We start from the raw sequence: 14,968 nt of genomic DNA on the forward strand, positions 1-14,968 counted from the left end.
AATAAGAAATCAATTTTTTTATTCTTGAGGAATCTAAAGTTGTAAATATTTGTTTATAGAACTCCAGCAGGGTTTGTTCCTTATTTGTTCCCCGTTTACGTGTAATCTCCTAGTAAAAGGCACTTAAACAATATCATATACATAATTTTGTATTTGTAGTTTATCTATCTTTAGGTAGTTTGTGTGCTTCTTGGTTGCTCTCACCTTCAACAGAAGAAACATAAAAAAAAAAAAGAGAGAGAAAAAAGTGGGTTAAAGGCTCCCATGCAGTAGCTAATGGTACCTGATTGCTTTGGGACTGGTTTGAGCTTGATCTGGTGCTATTATCACAGTTCAGGCCTGGTTTGGCCAAACCAGAACGTGATGGCCAATGTCGCCCAGTCACGTGATGGACACATGTCAAGTGTCCAAGGGTCAAGAAGATTCAGGTGACAATCTTTAAAAGAATAAGAACAAAGACATGTACATATTATGCAGATGCATTTGTAAATTTTTAAAAATAACTGTATGTAATGAATAAATTGTTAGACCAACTGCTTTGTAATTTGCTAGAGTTTGCCAAAACCTTTCCCTAATATTATGTTAGACTTGAAAACTTTTAGGTATAGTTGCCAGGAGTTCATGTGTAACTGTCATTATAGCACAATTTATTGACTTAAAGTGTCAAGGAGTGACATGAGTATCCAGATACATTAAAAAATTCTGAATTTTGAAGTATCCAGGTAAACACTACTACTACCACCATCCGGTCCATTACCTGCTGACATTGCTGGTAGGTTAAAGATATAAATCCTTGTTCACGATATAAGGAGAGGATTCTTTCCAAGCATGTTTAGTATTAAAAGGATTGCCATCAGAATTGAGCATTTACGCAAACAATCAGACAAGTTAGGGGTCTGGAGATAATCTATGACGGAAAATATTAGGGCCTTGCTGGGACCGAAGAAGTTCTTATGAATGGCAAGTTATCCGTGAGATTTCCCTCTTTGAAGACCTAGCCAGCTCGCCATCCCCTTACTCTTGATTTTCTGCAATATCAAAAAAATCCATTTCCAATGTGACTTTCACTTTCCAGAAAAAATTGGTATTGGAGTTCAGCTGGCTGCCCCAATCTCCTACCTCCCCTTGCCTCTCTTGGGGGGAGCCATCATTAATTTGTCCAGGATAGCAGCTTCCATCATTCAAATAGTGTCTAGGCATCTTAACTGTCATACAGGTTTAGCAAATACGATACAGATATCTAAAGAGGTACTTTGAGATTTAAGTGTTTAAGCACCTCCCTAGTACAAAGTAGCAGTAGGTGGCCAGGCACTAACCTAGGCACCAATATAGGCACCCAAGTGGTCATCCTACTTGAAGGGGCACGTAGGAGTTGAGGGTGCCCAGGAACCTATGTATGACCAATGCCCAAGAACCTACACAGCTATCATACGAAAGCAAGATCTGGAAGTGATCAGTGACTACCACAAAATTAACTGACATTTTAAATTTTTGGATATTATATTTCAAGTTTTCAACCACTACCTGCTTTCTGAAAGATATACTAGTTTTCATATGAAAAAACTAAACTATAATGTTAACTGTATTTTTGTCAAAGGAAATGTATGAAGAGAATATATTCATGGAGATCTGCAAATCTTACATTATATAGTTCATCTAAAGCTTTCCAGCCTGTCGAAACATCACGATCAAATCCATGAGTGCGATGATAATAAGCATCAATCTCATGGAAGAAATAACTGAAGGTAAATAGACCACGTATGGGATACAACTCAGCATTCTCTACAACTTTTCTCAGCGCATCAGGTCCTAAATACATGAGCACCTGAAGGAAAAATTAAGAAAACATTTAACATAACAAAGTGTAGCAAAATGCAGAATCAAGGATAAACATAGTGTCCGAAGAAAAATCAAGTATCATTCTTGATCATCTTTCTATGGAAATATATAACTTGTAGAAGCAAATGGCACATAGCCTAAATACATCAGGCAGCTTCCTCAAATTAAAGGCCTAACATTTAGCTACAAAGAGTATGTGCTTCAGAACAAGAGATTATACATATTTTAGGATCAAATCTACAAACTAGAACAATTGTGACTTTGTAATTTATATAGAATTCTTCTTTCACACTTATCTACCATCTTGTAAGTTGAGGATTGCCCACAAAGTGCTAACTGAATTTAGATTGTACCATGTAACTTCAAGTTGAAGAGTTTATCATAGAAAGCAAATCCACCATACCACTTCACATAATAATTATATTACAGGTAATAGTCACTACATAAGGTACAGCATTACAGGTTAACAAAATTACCAACAATGTAACATATATAACTTACTGTTAAATAGAAATATGTAAAGTATACATGTGGAACCAGAATCTCAACATGACCTCATAAGCTGTATCAATTCATTTTTCCCTTTTGATATGCACCTTTTTGGGTTCTGCTATTGAAGCACCATATATATCTACTCAGTTACAGGAAACTTATTAACCTGAAAGCTCAAATTTAGATTTTAAACATTGTCAGTCTCAACTGGTTTTTGCAAACTAGTGCACACCAGCAAAGCTGTTAAATTCAAGCCTCACCCTCTACAGGCCTCCCCAAGGAGTACATAGTCCTACATTCCACAAACAAAATATTAAATAAATAAACAACAACAACATCTAGATTTGTCGCATATGCAACAAAAGAACCTTAAACTCTCTTGACATTTAGCTTTGCACCTTTCTCCATCAACTGGGCACATAGTTCAGGTACATCAAATAGTCAATCAACTGGACCTTTCTCCATCACAGTCAGCTGTGGTGCACAACTTGGAATCAAAAAGGTCCCACAGGACTAAGCATACAAACACCTCAATGCTCAAATACTGAAAAGCATGTACAGCATAGTACAGATTTCACACGCATGCAGTCTCCCTAAACATCTTAATTTATCAACATATGGTAAGTCTGCACAAAGAACAGGTTGACAGATGGGAGCAAGTAAGGATGCTCTGCACAGGAATTTCTGAGTATTACCACAGCAACCAGCTCCCAAATGATAATATTAGTCCGCAATACGGCCACACATAGACTCGCATGTTTTATTTTTTTAAAATTCTGGATCTAAATATCATCAAACAATTGAACTGATTTTCTGGAGGGTCCATATAAGTAGAACACAAATACAGTGCATGCGAGAGAAAGAAGGGGGGCACGATAAAATATAATCCCCTCATGTTAATCTAAATAACATCCGTATGTGAGAGGTAGTGCATAATGAGAAAAATATGATCAATCAATCTAGCATCAAATAGGGAGTTGAAAGGACAACGACTGAGCTCATATGAAAGAAGGGCAACTTGATTGCACTCTCTTGTTATAAAGGTAGGACAGTTGCTTTATCTTGCAAGACAGCAGGCAATGAGTCACTGTGATTATCACATGAGAGATGCAAGCCAAGCAATATTATATCACAGACAAGATGGATTTAAGCAAAGCATCAAAAGTGTGCCGTGTCCTATCATCAAGTTGATTTAGAGGACAACACATGCTAAAAACAACTTTACATAATGGAGGATAGATGTGGTCCTATATATCAAATCAAGGTCTCAAGAAGGTTCTAAGAGAAAAGAATCAACACACAAATCATAATATACGAAATTGAATCACAGAATCAAGTTGTAAATAATTAGATTTAATGATATTGTTTCAGTAAAACAAAATCTTTTGAGTTTTTCGTCATGTAGAGAAAATATAACCCCTTGATATAGTATAATCTTGTGATTTTCCAGTTCCATTTAGGTTCTAAAATTCAAATGAAATAAAGTGGCAGATGCTTTGAATTACATCAATTGTAAGAAAAAGAAAAGTAGATCTGCTTGGCAGAAAAGGCACCAGCTTGCTTCTGACCCTCATGCCTCCACTGATCTATCTCCTAAAATACTATATTTAAAACGTGAGCTAGTTCATTGAATTTAAAAGATTTCAGTGATAACAAACGGCCATCCACTTCAGGAGAATGATTTGCAAAACTTTCTTCTGATTCCCTGTTTAATTCCCTAACACAGCGAGAGAATTTGATGCATTATCTTTAATAAGTCTTGCAATGTAGCAGGCAATCCATAATAATCTCCACAACTGGTGGCATATAAACATCTACAATGAGTTTCATCGCCCTTGGGAGTAGTAATCACTAAACTATAGTGACAAACTGATGTGATACCCAAATTGTATCACATTCAATAGCCTAGATTTTGATGATTTCAAGTTCTTTAATTGTAAGCTTTAGATTGAAATCATTAGGGTCCTCCAAAGTCCAATAATAGCCATTCAAGGCCATATCATAAGACCTTTAAGTCCATAATTTTAGCAGGCCGAGAAGGTATCAATTTAGATAAGTTACAGGGTTGGTTACAGTTCATATTGATGTAGCATGAATAGTAATGCCACAGAACCTATGTGCTGTTAAGGGTCATTAAGTTGTTTGTTTTGGAAATTTTATAATGGATTTGTTTCTATCTTTGTAAAGAGTCCCAAAAGGACTAAAATTCACTAGGTTGTGCGCCAAGTTTGTGAGTTTCTAAAGAGGGTCAAGAAGAAGAGTTGTATGCAGGGTTTTTTTTTCTTTTTTGTGAAATGAGGTATGAGGCCAAGTTTGGTCATCTGATTTCCTCTCTCTCTCACTCCCTCTTCCCCTCCTTTTTATGACTCTAATTCTCTTCTTGTGCTACATCAGTTTGGCAGCAGAGCTGAAGGATCCTACCTTTTTCTACATTCTTCATCCTTGATCTTCTTTTTATAAATTTTCCCTTTTATCATAATCATGAACGATGACTTGAATTTCAAAATTGGTGATATTCATGAGCACATCGAATATGAGAAGATCTTTTGCTAGATGGTCAATAAGTTAGCATCTATCATAATGATGTGATGTTAATTTAGGCTACATTGCAAGCAATTGCAGCAGCTTTAGGCATTGAAAAGCTCCCTAAGGTCAAACTACAGATCAAAGATCTTAAAGATGAAAAGCCAAAGGACTGTTGCATAAAGAGCCCAGAATTGATGCTTTATCATGTGGAGAGTCTATGATCAAGGATCCATCATCCAGCAATACCACTATCAAAGATTTGTCAATTGAGAATCCAATAGTTGATGATTCATTTGGCTTCTTCCAGGCAAAAGATCAGAATAATGAAGATCCACATGAGGACCACATATGGCAAGATCAAATCACTAATCTAAAGTCAATGATCAAGATCAAGACATATGAAGATCAATTCTTATTGACTTGCTAGATTCCTTGAGGATCACCATTAAACAGATGATCCATGCCTTGTTGCTTGTAAAACAATGGACATTGAAACAACCAATGAATGATCTGTTGGCAATAAAACTTTATGTGGCCCATCAAATCATAAAGGCTCAATGGACGATCAAGCTTTTGGAAAAACATCTGAGGGGACAAGATCCATGCAACGGAAGCGAATGATGTGGGACTGAATTGCATTACATTCAATTGCCTGAATTTTTCTGATTTAAAGTTCTTTAATTATAGGCTTTGGATTAAAATCATCAGAATCTTTTGAAGTCTAGCAATAGCCAATCAAGATCATACCATAAGATCTTTTAGTCTATAATATTAGGAGGCCCAGAAGGAGTCAATCTAAGTTAAGCGATTGGTTACCATTCACATAACTGCAGCATGAATGGTGATGCTACACTTCCGAAGTGTTGTTAGGGGCCAACAAGTTGCCTGTTTTGGAAATTCACTAGGGAGTTGTTGTTATCTTTGAAAAGAGACCAAAAGGACTAAAATTCATTACTTGTGGGTCAAGTTTGTGAGTTTATAAGGGTCAAAAAAAAGGCTTGTATGCTGGTTTCTTTGTTTTTGTGAAAGGAATTGCATGCCAATTTCAGTCATTTTACTCCCTCTCTCTCTCTATCTCTCTCTCTCTCATGAACTCCCTCTTCCCCTCTTCTCTATAATAATTCTCTTCTCGTCCTACATCACAAACCCTAGGATGCAAGGATACTTTAAATGACATATCATTTCCAGTCTGGATAATGCTATTCTTTGGATACTTCTCAAATGCATGTCAGATATTTGTGTTGCATATCCTATTTCTTGAACATTAAAAAAAACATACTAGCTACTTCCCAGATACTTCTCCAATATGTCCAAATATGAGAAGAGTCTAATTCTGTAGTCTATTGATATTAGTATTAAAATATAAACCCATGGATTGTGATCTAGGAAATAATGACTAAGGATGAGCTTGTAAAAGATTCTACCTTATAAAGTACGGACTATGTCACTTTGGTAGTCTACTATACTCTATTAATGCATTTTTTATATACATGCATATGTATTTGTGTGTATGTATGCATGCATGCATGCATGTATCAAATAAATACATACATATATACATATATACTTCAAACACGTGCCACGTCCTTATCATATCCATATTGGATATAGATACTCATCGGAAACTTATCGGATACATGTCGCATACTTGTGTTAAGCCTTCTATTTTCAAACTTAAAAAAACACACTAGATACTTCCCAGATACACTATAGATACTTCCTCAATACCTTCAAAATTAGGCGAAGGGTCAATTATGTAGCCTATTGGTATTAACATTAAAATATGACTATAGATTATGGTCTTGAAATAATGACTAATAATGAGCCTGTAAAAGTCAATGCTACCTTATGAATCAAGGTTTGCAACCAGACCCTTATCAATACTATCCTATTATAGTATCGCTACGCAACATGATATGAGACAACAAGGCATATCGAGTGTTGATACAGCACAAGACAACATCCCGATTCCATATCAGTATGATATGTTACACCTGGTACAATATGGTACATCTGGTATAGTAAGGTACCAATGGATACACCCTGCTATTTTGATAGTCTACTATACTTTACGGATGCTTCAATTGTATACATATGTATCTATATGCATGCATGCATGCACGTATGTATGCATGAATGCATGCTTCTTTTTATATACATGCTTCTTTTATATTTATGCATATGCATCTATATCCTATCCGCATCCATCCTACCTTTTCAAGATTTCTCGTATCAATGTATCTGTATCATGTTGTATCCATATCATGTGGTATCTGTACTCGTGCTTCATTGGATAAACCCAATTAAGCAGAGGATCTTGTCCTTGTAACACTCTAAACTGGATGCGACAAAATAATTTTCCCTCCACAAAATCTTGCTCCCCAACCTGCTTTTAACTTCTAAGGTATAAGCATAAGATATAGACAAGCATCAGCATCGACTAGCAGCAAGCAAAGAAGGTACAGGCGAAGGGGAGGAGAAAAGATGTACATAAACACAAGCACACAGGCCTGGAACAATGTGCACTGTCATATATTATTCACTTTGTTGAATTTCAGCTTATGTCATCTCTTTTGGTGCTTGAAAAGCATTTCAAGAGGATATACAATTTGTATCAGCTTGGACATTGTGAATGAGCTAATATGTTGTAGTTTAGCTTTTAAAAATAGTCAACAATGTGCCAAAACAAGGGTTAAAAATACTTAAAACAAAGCTTATGCTGCAATCTGCAGACAAAACTCACCCTAAGGGACAAAAGAGGATTACAAAAACCTATAAAAAAAAAAAAAAAAAAAAAAAAAAAAAAAAAAAAAAATAAAAAAGCCTTATACTATTTATATCGACAATAGTAAATCCATTACCAGCACAGCATTTTTTGAATATTTTACCCTCCATATCTCAAAAGATCACTTGAATTGTAAATAATTAACATTCCTATATACACATACTCAGGCATGAGGTATAACAGGGGAAACAATACATAGAATATTTCACTGAGCCTTCATTTGCTTGCAGCAGCACCGATCAAGATGCAGTAAATATAAACAAAATGAAGTAAAATACAAGCTGCCACAGGTAAAGAAAAGGAAGTTTAAAGCACAGATCAAACCTCATTTGCATCTTTACAAACATCAGTATCATTTTTCTTCGGCCACTTGACTCTCCAGCATCTACTTGTTTGTCCAAAAAAATATGTTGAACATATATAAAGCAGTTCTTTCTTTTATTAAACAAAGATGCAGACAGAAGACAATGATGAGAAACTAACTTTTCTTTACCAACACGGCGAGCTATTTCTTCAGCTAAAGCTTGGCCTGGGGATCAGCATCTGTTGCTAGTATTATACGAGATGCCTGGTAGGGTTTTCCCACAATTACATTGCAAATTCAGTTAGCCAATTCAGATGCCAATATAAGCTATTGTGACCAAGTTTCATGATATTGACTTCTTTTGCATACTAAGAAATTACCTTTTCTAAATATTCCTTGCAGGTCCATAAATACTGAAAATTTTTGTCCTGGCTTTACAGAAAACACTGATCAAATGTTAGATCTCAACTGAGTAATCATATAAGGGAACTGCAGAAAGAAATATGCTCCAACAACTCCGCGATTAAGTAGAAAAAAGAAAGAAGTTTTACTCAGACTTTAAACAGTAGCTAAGCTCAACAAGCAAGTTGCAGATTTTAAACATAATGCAAACAGCTACACTAGAAGATGAAATTCAGCAAGACAACAGGCTTGGCATGTTTAAAACAAGAAATCCTTAACATGAAGAAAGCAAAGGATTAACTCCAATTCCTTACATAGTAACTTTGATCAATTTGCCAGAAAATAAAGATAAATAATCCTCCTTTAATATGAAAATTAAACTCTCAAAACCTGACTTCCTGACTTTTTTTATTTCCTTTTTCACTTTTCTGTAAGATTATGAATAAAAGACTGTTTCACCTACAGAATAGCATCAGTCAGAAAAAACTAGCATGTTGAAGAGTGTAATTCAAAGAAGAATGTATAAAACAGATTCAGGCATTGGCAACATAACTAGTACAGAACATGATTGCCAACTTATCAATCAATTCTTGGTTCTTAAAATTTGTCCAGATAACTACTCTTGCATAACTTACGAGTCAATCGGTTAGATCAGAAGCATATTAAAATTGACAATAAATCAAGGTAATTGTTAGAAAATTAATATAATGTTAAAAGAATACACATAAGCTATCAATTTGTTTTAGTACTAAAAGTTTGAATCCGCAAAATGATACAATAAATTGTATTTAGTAGTTTTCTTTTTTAAAACAAAAATATAAACTGAACTGCATTTTATCTCCTCTCCTTTTAGGACAAAAAAAGATTATGGAAATTTAAAGAATAAAAGAACGATAGACTAGGGCTATGTTATATGGACTTGGTTCGTGCTTCGAGTGCTAGTGCTTGTCTAAACATTGGATCCTTTCAATTTCTAAGAGTTTCGCCTTATGGAGCCATGTCCAAGTGTGTTACCAATATCCATTTTAAGGGTCAAGTGCAAGTACTCTATGCTAAATTGAATGGTCATTAACTTCTTTTATTTTTTTCTTGTTCTATTCTATATGTTTGTTACGACATTTTCTCCTATTTCAACCATTTTTTATGCTCCCTGACTTTTGTAGTTTGATGCTTTAAAATGAACATAGCAATGTACTCCCCCTCCCACAATGGAATACCTTCTTCCTCTTCTTTCCTCTCTCCCACTCATTTCAAGCCATAAACAAAGAGAAAAAGGACCCCCAAGAGGAGCAGCAGCTGCTGATATGTATCAGTCCGTACAAAGCAGTGCACCACTGTTGGCCCAAAAACCAAGAATGTGATTCATGCCCGTTCCCGCTAGATCGAGTTGATATGCCTCATATCAGCCAGTTCTGGCTGGTACAGCAGTCATTGGTCTCAGATAATGAGATAACAGGCTAAAACATTAAAACAATAAAATCATCTAGTAAATCTAAAAATTTGTGCCTTGGAGAGAATCGCATAAATGAATACAATATAAAGTACACACAATAAGGCTCTTTGGTCTTTATGTGTTGTCGTTCAAAGATGCAATCCAAGGAATAAAAACACAGCTTCTAGTTTTACACTGAAAAGTAATAGTAGCTCAGTTGCTCCCTTTTATCGAACCTTGCCTTATTCCATATTTATCCAGAAAACAAGGCATTTAAATTGTGCCTTATGGATAAGTCCCCTATATCAACTATCAACCCTTGCTTCCTCTGTCTGATCTCCACACCTCCCCAAACCTTAAAGACACACTTATTGCCTTCTATTTTTATCTAGACCACAAGTTCTACACTTACAAATCTGCATGAAAAGTAATTTAATGTTCTTTAGTCGACGAAGAGCAACAATGCAAAGTAACCTTCCTAAGGAAGCATTGCACTAATAGGATAGAAGCTATCAAGAAAATCTTATCATTCAACATTTGATGACAAAAAATTTCCTTCAAACTTAGAATATGGTCCAACCTCTTTTTCATTAGGTATCTCTTCCGAAACTTTTGCAGGTGCACCATCAGGTACACTAACACAATTTCGGTAGCCAGCCTCTTCCATAGAGAGCTTATCCACTTCGCCCTCAACCTATTACCATGAGGAGGGGAGTTAGGAAGAGAAGAAGAATATCAAGGAAGTAGTTCTACCAAATTAAATAGGCCATTGATGGACATATTACAATTATAATATCGCTTGCTTGCTTGATATCATCGAGCCCATAAAATATTTTTTCAGTAGCCCTTTCCTGGTAGAAAAGAAGAACAAATATGTTAGCAATGTAAAATATTTCTTCATCTCATATATTGGGGCAGATATTATATGATTAAAATAAAACTCAATAGGGGATATGATCATAAACCTGCCAAAATTTTTTCGAGACTGCACGATACTTGCAGCCTACAAGAGTTCCATTTCGTCTATAGGTAAAAGCGATAACAATCTGTAGATAATATTTGCAATATTATCATTGTCACTGATGACCCAGATATGCAAATACTATAAGACTGCAATCAGACCTGGTCATTATATTTACGCTGCATTACAGCATTTCTTCGAAGTGTTTCTGCAGATATCATTCTCTCAAAGAAGTACGCAACAAGCTGAAAATTAAATGAAGCAGGATAAGAAAATGAGTAATCACATTCATAAATTTAAATGATATGATTGATAACATGACAGCATGAAAACGTTCTCAAGATCGCAATCAAATCATATTCTTTGAGGGGAACAATGGACTGGAAACAGAAATATACACGCATGCACGCACGCACGCACATACATACATACATACATACATATATATACACACTTGGAGGTGGGGGAGGGAGACATAAGGATGAACTACCTCTTCACATAAAGGCTCTAGTTGAAGGTCCTTTTCTGAGATTTTTCTGTGCTCCTTGACTTGCAAAGACTCATCCGATCTGAGATTGTATGCCTTGACCTCTCCAGAGACCTGTAAACAGAAGGTGATCATTGCCAAGTGCAAGAAAACTGTCATGTGCAATAAATCATTATGGCATCCATAAATAGTCTGTTATAAGGTAATGATACCTTTGCAACACCTCTCCAACCACATTTAGCTCTGAAACACGACCACATGGCTAATTGTCTATAGCATCAAGAAGAAAAAACAAAGATAAATTTGTAAAAGGTAAAGTGCAAGGCTGACAAGTGACAATTAAACAATTGTAAGGACAAGATCAAAAAAATACCACAATAATGTGCAAGAAAAATTGAACTTACAGATCTTCATGGATGAAAAGTGAGAAACTCTTCTCCTCTGAAGACCCCCCTTTACACTAACATAACAACAGTGTAAATTGATAAATATTTTTTAATAAAGAAAGCAATATTTGGCATGATGGGCATCCACTGAAGTCAGTTAGTCAAACATGTTTGTGTCTACACTACTTATAAAACATGTATTGATGGTTTCAGTAACTTAAAAAAGAAACAAAAGAACAGAAGTTCATGCTTCTTGAATACGATTTCCAATTTGTTCACATTTCACCAGTCAGGTGTAGGTATCCATATTTGTTGAAATTATGTCCTAATGAAACCTTGATATGTTGTATAAGATATATACTGTGGCATTCATGAGGTTGTTGTATTTTATTTCTGTGCAACGTCTGGGTGTTGATCAATCTTCCAACCATACCATATCTGTGACTGGTTGAAAGAACAAGGAGTCAAAACCTTAGTTCTGCCTTGGTTGTCTAAAGCAACTGATTGAGTTTTCCAAAATGTCCCACTACCCCTCCCCCTCCCTTCCCCAATTATAGATGATGGCAACTTAGATAGCACCAACTATTCTCTGTTGCTGGAGTAGGGGCTAGCTCACCATGCATTAACACTTAATGACAAAGCCAATGAGTCACTTAATGGAAATAATATCAACTAGCAGGAAAGGCAACAATATTATTCTTTTTTCACCAATCACTTCGAAACAAGATCATGTCATCTTCAAGTTCAAAGAGCAGCGAAGTCACATTCTGATGTTTTGTGAAGATGACAATTGGCAGAGCAATTAACCTGCTATTTACAAAGACATAACCAATTTGGCATTCATGAACATGATAGAAACTAAATCTATACAATACATGAAAGGGGAGTTCAGAGCTCCCCAAGCGCACCACGTGTCGGGCTCTGAACTTCCCTTTTTTTTTTTCTCGCATTTTTTAGCTTCGAACCTCTCCTAACCCCTCTCGAAGCTTCTCGACCCCTCGCAGACGCCAACCTCCTCCCCGTCATGTCCTGCTGGTCCAAAATTTCCTTTACGCTCTCTCTCCTTCTCTTTTGGCAAACGCAGATCCCGATCGCACCCCACCCTCACTCTCTCTAAACCCCAAGGCTAGCCATGGAGTCCTCCCCGTCCTTCCCCTCTGGCGCCCCGTGGCCGCGCCCTGGCTTCAACCTCAACACGAACCCCAACCCCAGCTCGACCCTAACCCCTCGGATGCCGATGCACTCCAGAACCTCCAAATCGGCCATCCACTGCCGCCCCTCCTTTCTCCTCCCACGCCTCCTGCCCAGCTCCCTTCCCACCGCTGCTAACATCTCCCATCCCGGTCATCCCCCCTTCGCCTCTCGACCCCATCCCTCATCCATCCCAATCACCAGCAATGCCCCCCCTTCGAACTCAACGCCCCCCGCTTCCCTCTCCCGCCCCCTATGTCTGCACTGGCCTCGATCAGGGTGCCTTCCCCTTCCGCTGCCCCTATAAAGAAAAAGATAATGACATGAACAAACAAAGAGGCGTCAAGGAAAAAGAATGATCATCTATGTGGGAAGGTCTTACCCTTATTTTTTTCCATCTTTCCATCATTTTTGTTGATTTTCCTATGTTTCCCCATTTGCCCTCTATTTTCCGATCCTCGGGAGTCCCAATCAAGTGGGAGACGTAGAGCGGCTGAAGGGAAGCTTACACGATGGCTAGGATTTTGTGTTGACCGAAAGGAAAGTTTACACGATGGCTGGGGTTTTGTGTTTTTTTTTTTTTTTTTTTTTTTTTTGCCATTTTGGGGAGTCTCAATTGGGTGGCAACTTGGAGGCTTAAAGAAGCTGAAAGGGAAGCTTACACGATGGCTGGGGTTTTGTGATGGGTATTCTCTCCCCCCCCCCCCAAACCCTTTTTTTTTTGCCGTTATGGGGAACCTCAATTGGGTGGGAGGTTGGGAAGGGCTCAAATCCTCTCATCCCCTGAATACCTTCACTGCAGAATTTTGATATTGGAGGCGAAAGGGAGCAAATGCCAGAGCTAATCATTCGTGTGTTTCATATTTTTAAGGGATGCGCCACCAAGGCCGGTACTTTAATTATCCATCATGTTATGCGCTTGAAAGTTCTATTTTTTAATATAATGTAATTGCCCGTCTTCATTGTCAAGATTTGGTTACACCTCATGGATCTAATCTTCACAGGTTCTTGATTCAATGTTGAATTTGTTACCTATAATGTTGTTTTCATATTTCTGTTTTTGGTTGAGGTTGTAGGAGATTTGTAAAGACCAAGTCTTTCTCATAGAATAGCATTGGAGAAGTGATCACATGACATGGTATAGAACTTGGCGATGGCGACCTGTTTGTTATAAATGATGGTGTCAAGTAGAGCAGCAATCATTTATGGACAACCGTGTAGCTTCAAGCTGTCAACTGGGGTTTTCATCACATGAACAAAGTCTTGGAAGGTTACCGTAGGGGAACATGTCATCTTTACCTTCTAGCCCTTCAGATATACGGCTGTCTAACACCAAATAACATATGATAGGTCAATTGGTTTCTCTTCTATTCTACCTTATTAGATGTTACATTTAGTTTATAAACTGGTTTAAGGAACATAGTTTATGCATTTTTTAAAAAAAAATAAGTTTAGAGAATGGATATAAAACATGTTGAATACGTTTTAAAAGATTTGATTTAAATGAATATAGTTTTACATACTAATTACCTCGGAAAGGATAGAGCCTCATGCATTCAACCTTGATAGGGTAGCCATAATGACAAACTACATCTATTTAAATTTAAGATTTTCCCATTCAGATCAAGTTTGACTTGGAAGAATAGTTAGAATTTGACTTTGAAAGGTATAGAACTGCATGAATTTTAAACTCGGCATTCAGAGTAACGAGCATGCAACACCATATTCATTTAAATTCTAGGTTCTAGCATTTAGATTATATTTACTATTGCCTATTTTAGATATGTTCTCATTATGGTATTGCCTATTTCTCCTTGTTCTGAGGATGAGTTATCTCGACATGATATTATTTGTTTTATTTTTTTCAAATATTCACGCGCCGCCCTCGTCCCTTGCTCTCCCTCCCCTCTCTCTCCCTTCTATCTCACCACCCACCATCTCTACAATCGTGCCCCAATGGCATCCGCTTCAATTTATAAATTTTAAATCTATATCAAAAAAGGTCTTACTTTTTAATTTTTTTGTATTTCCTTTGTTTTCATTGATTTTTTCGTATGTTTTTTCTGATTTTTCTTTTCCTTTTCCCATTCGCAGGAGTCTCAATCGGGTGGGAGGTTCGGAGCCGCTGAATAGGAAGATCCATCTCAATCAGATGGGAGGCTT

General features: G+C 36.8%; 1 protein-coding gene across 1 annotated transcript in view; it reads right to left on the reverse strand.

The window, feature by feature from the left end:
- The window catches only part of LOC105049153 (twinkle homolog protein, chloroplastic/mitochondrial), a 39,262-nt gene that overhangs the window by 11,342 nt on the left and 12,952 nt on the right, over positions 1–14,968 (reverse strand). Inside the window, 12 exon segments of the mRNA XM_073260940.1 lie at positions 1,643–1,825; positions 7,967–8,027; positions 8,126–8,177; positions 8,180–8,210; positions 8,327–8,374; positions 10,361–10,474; positions 10,566–10,631; positions 10,746–10,826; positions 10,903–10,986; positions 11,232–11,342; positions 11,441–11,498; positions 11,633–11,688. Coding sequence (XP_073117041.1) covers positions 1,643–1,825; positions 7,967–8,027; positions 8,126–8,177; positions 8,180–8,210; positions 8,327–8,374; positions 10,361–10,474; positions 10,566–10,631; positions 10,746–10,826; positions 10,903–10,986; positions 11,232–11,342; positions 11,441–11,498; positions 11,633–11,688 — 945 coding nt within the window.

Source organism: Elaeis guineensis, chromosome 7 (assembly GCF_000442705.2).
Source record: "Elaeis guineensis isolate ETL-2024a chromosome 7, EG11, whole genome shotgun sequence".
Classification (NCBI taxonomy): Eukaryota; Viridiplantae; Streptophyta; class Magnoliopsida; order Arecales; family Arecaceae; genus Elaeis; species Elaeis guineensis.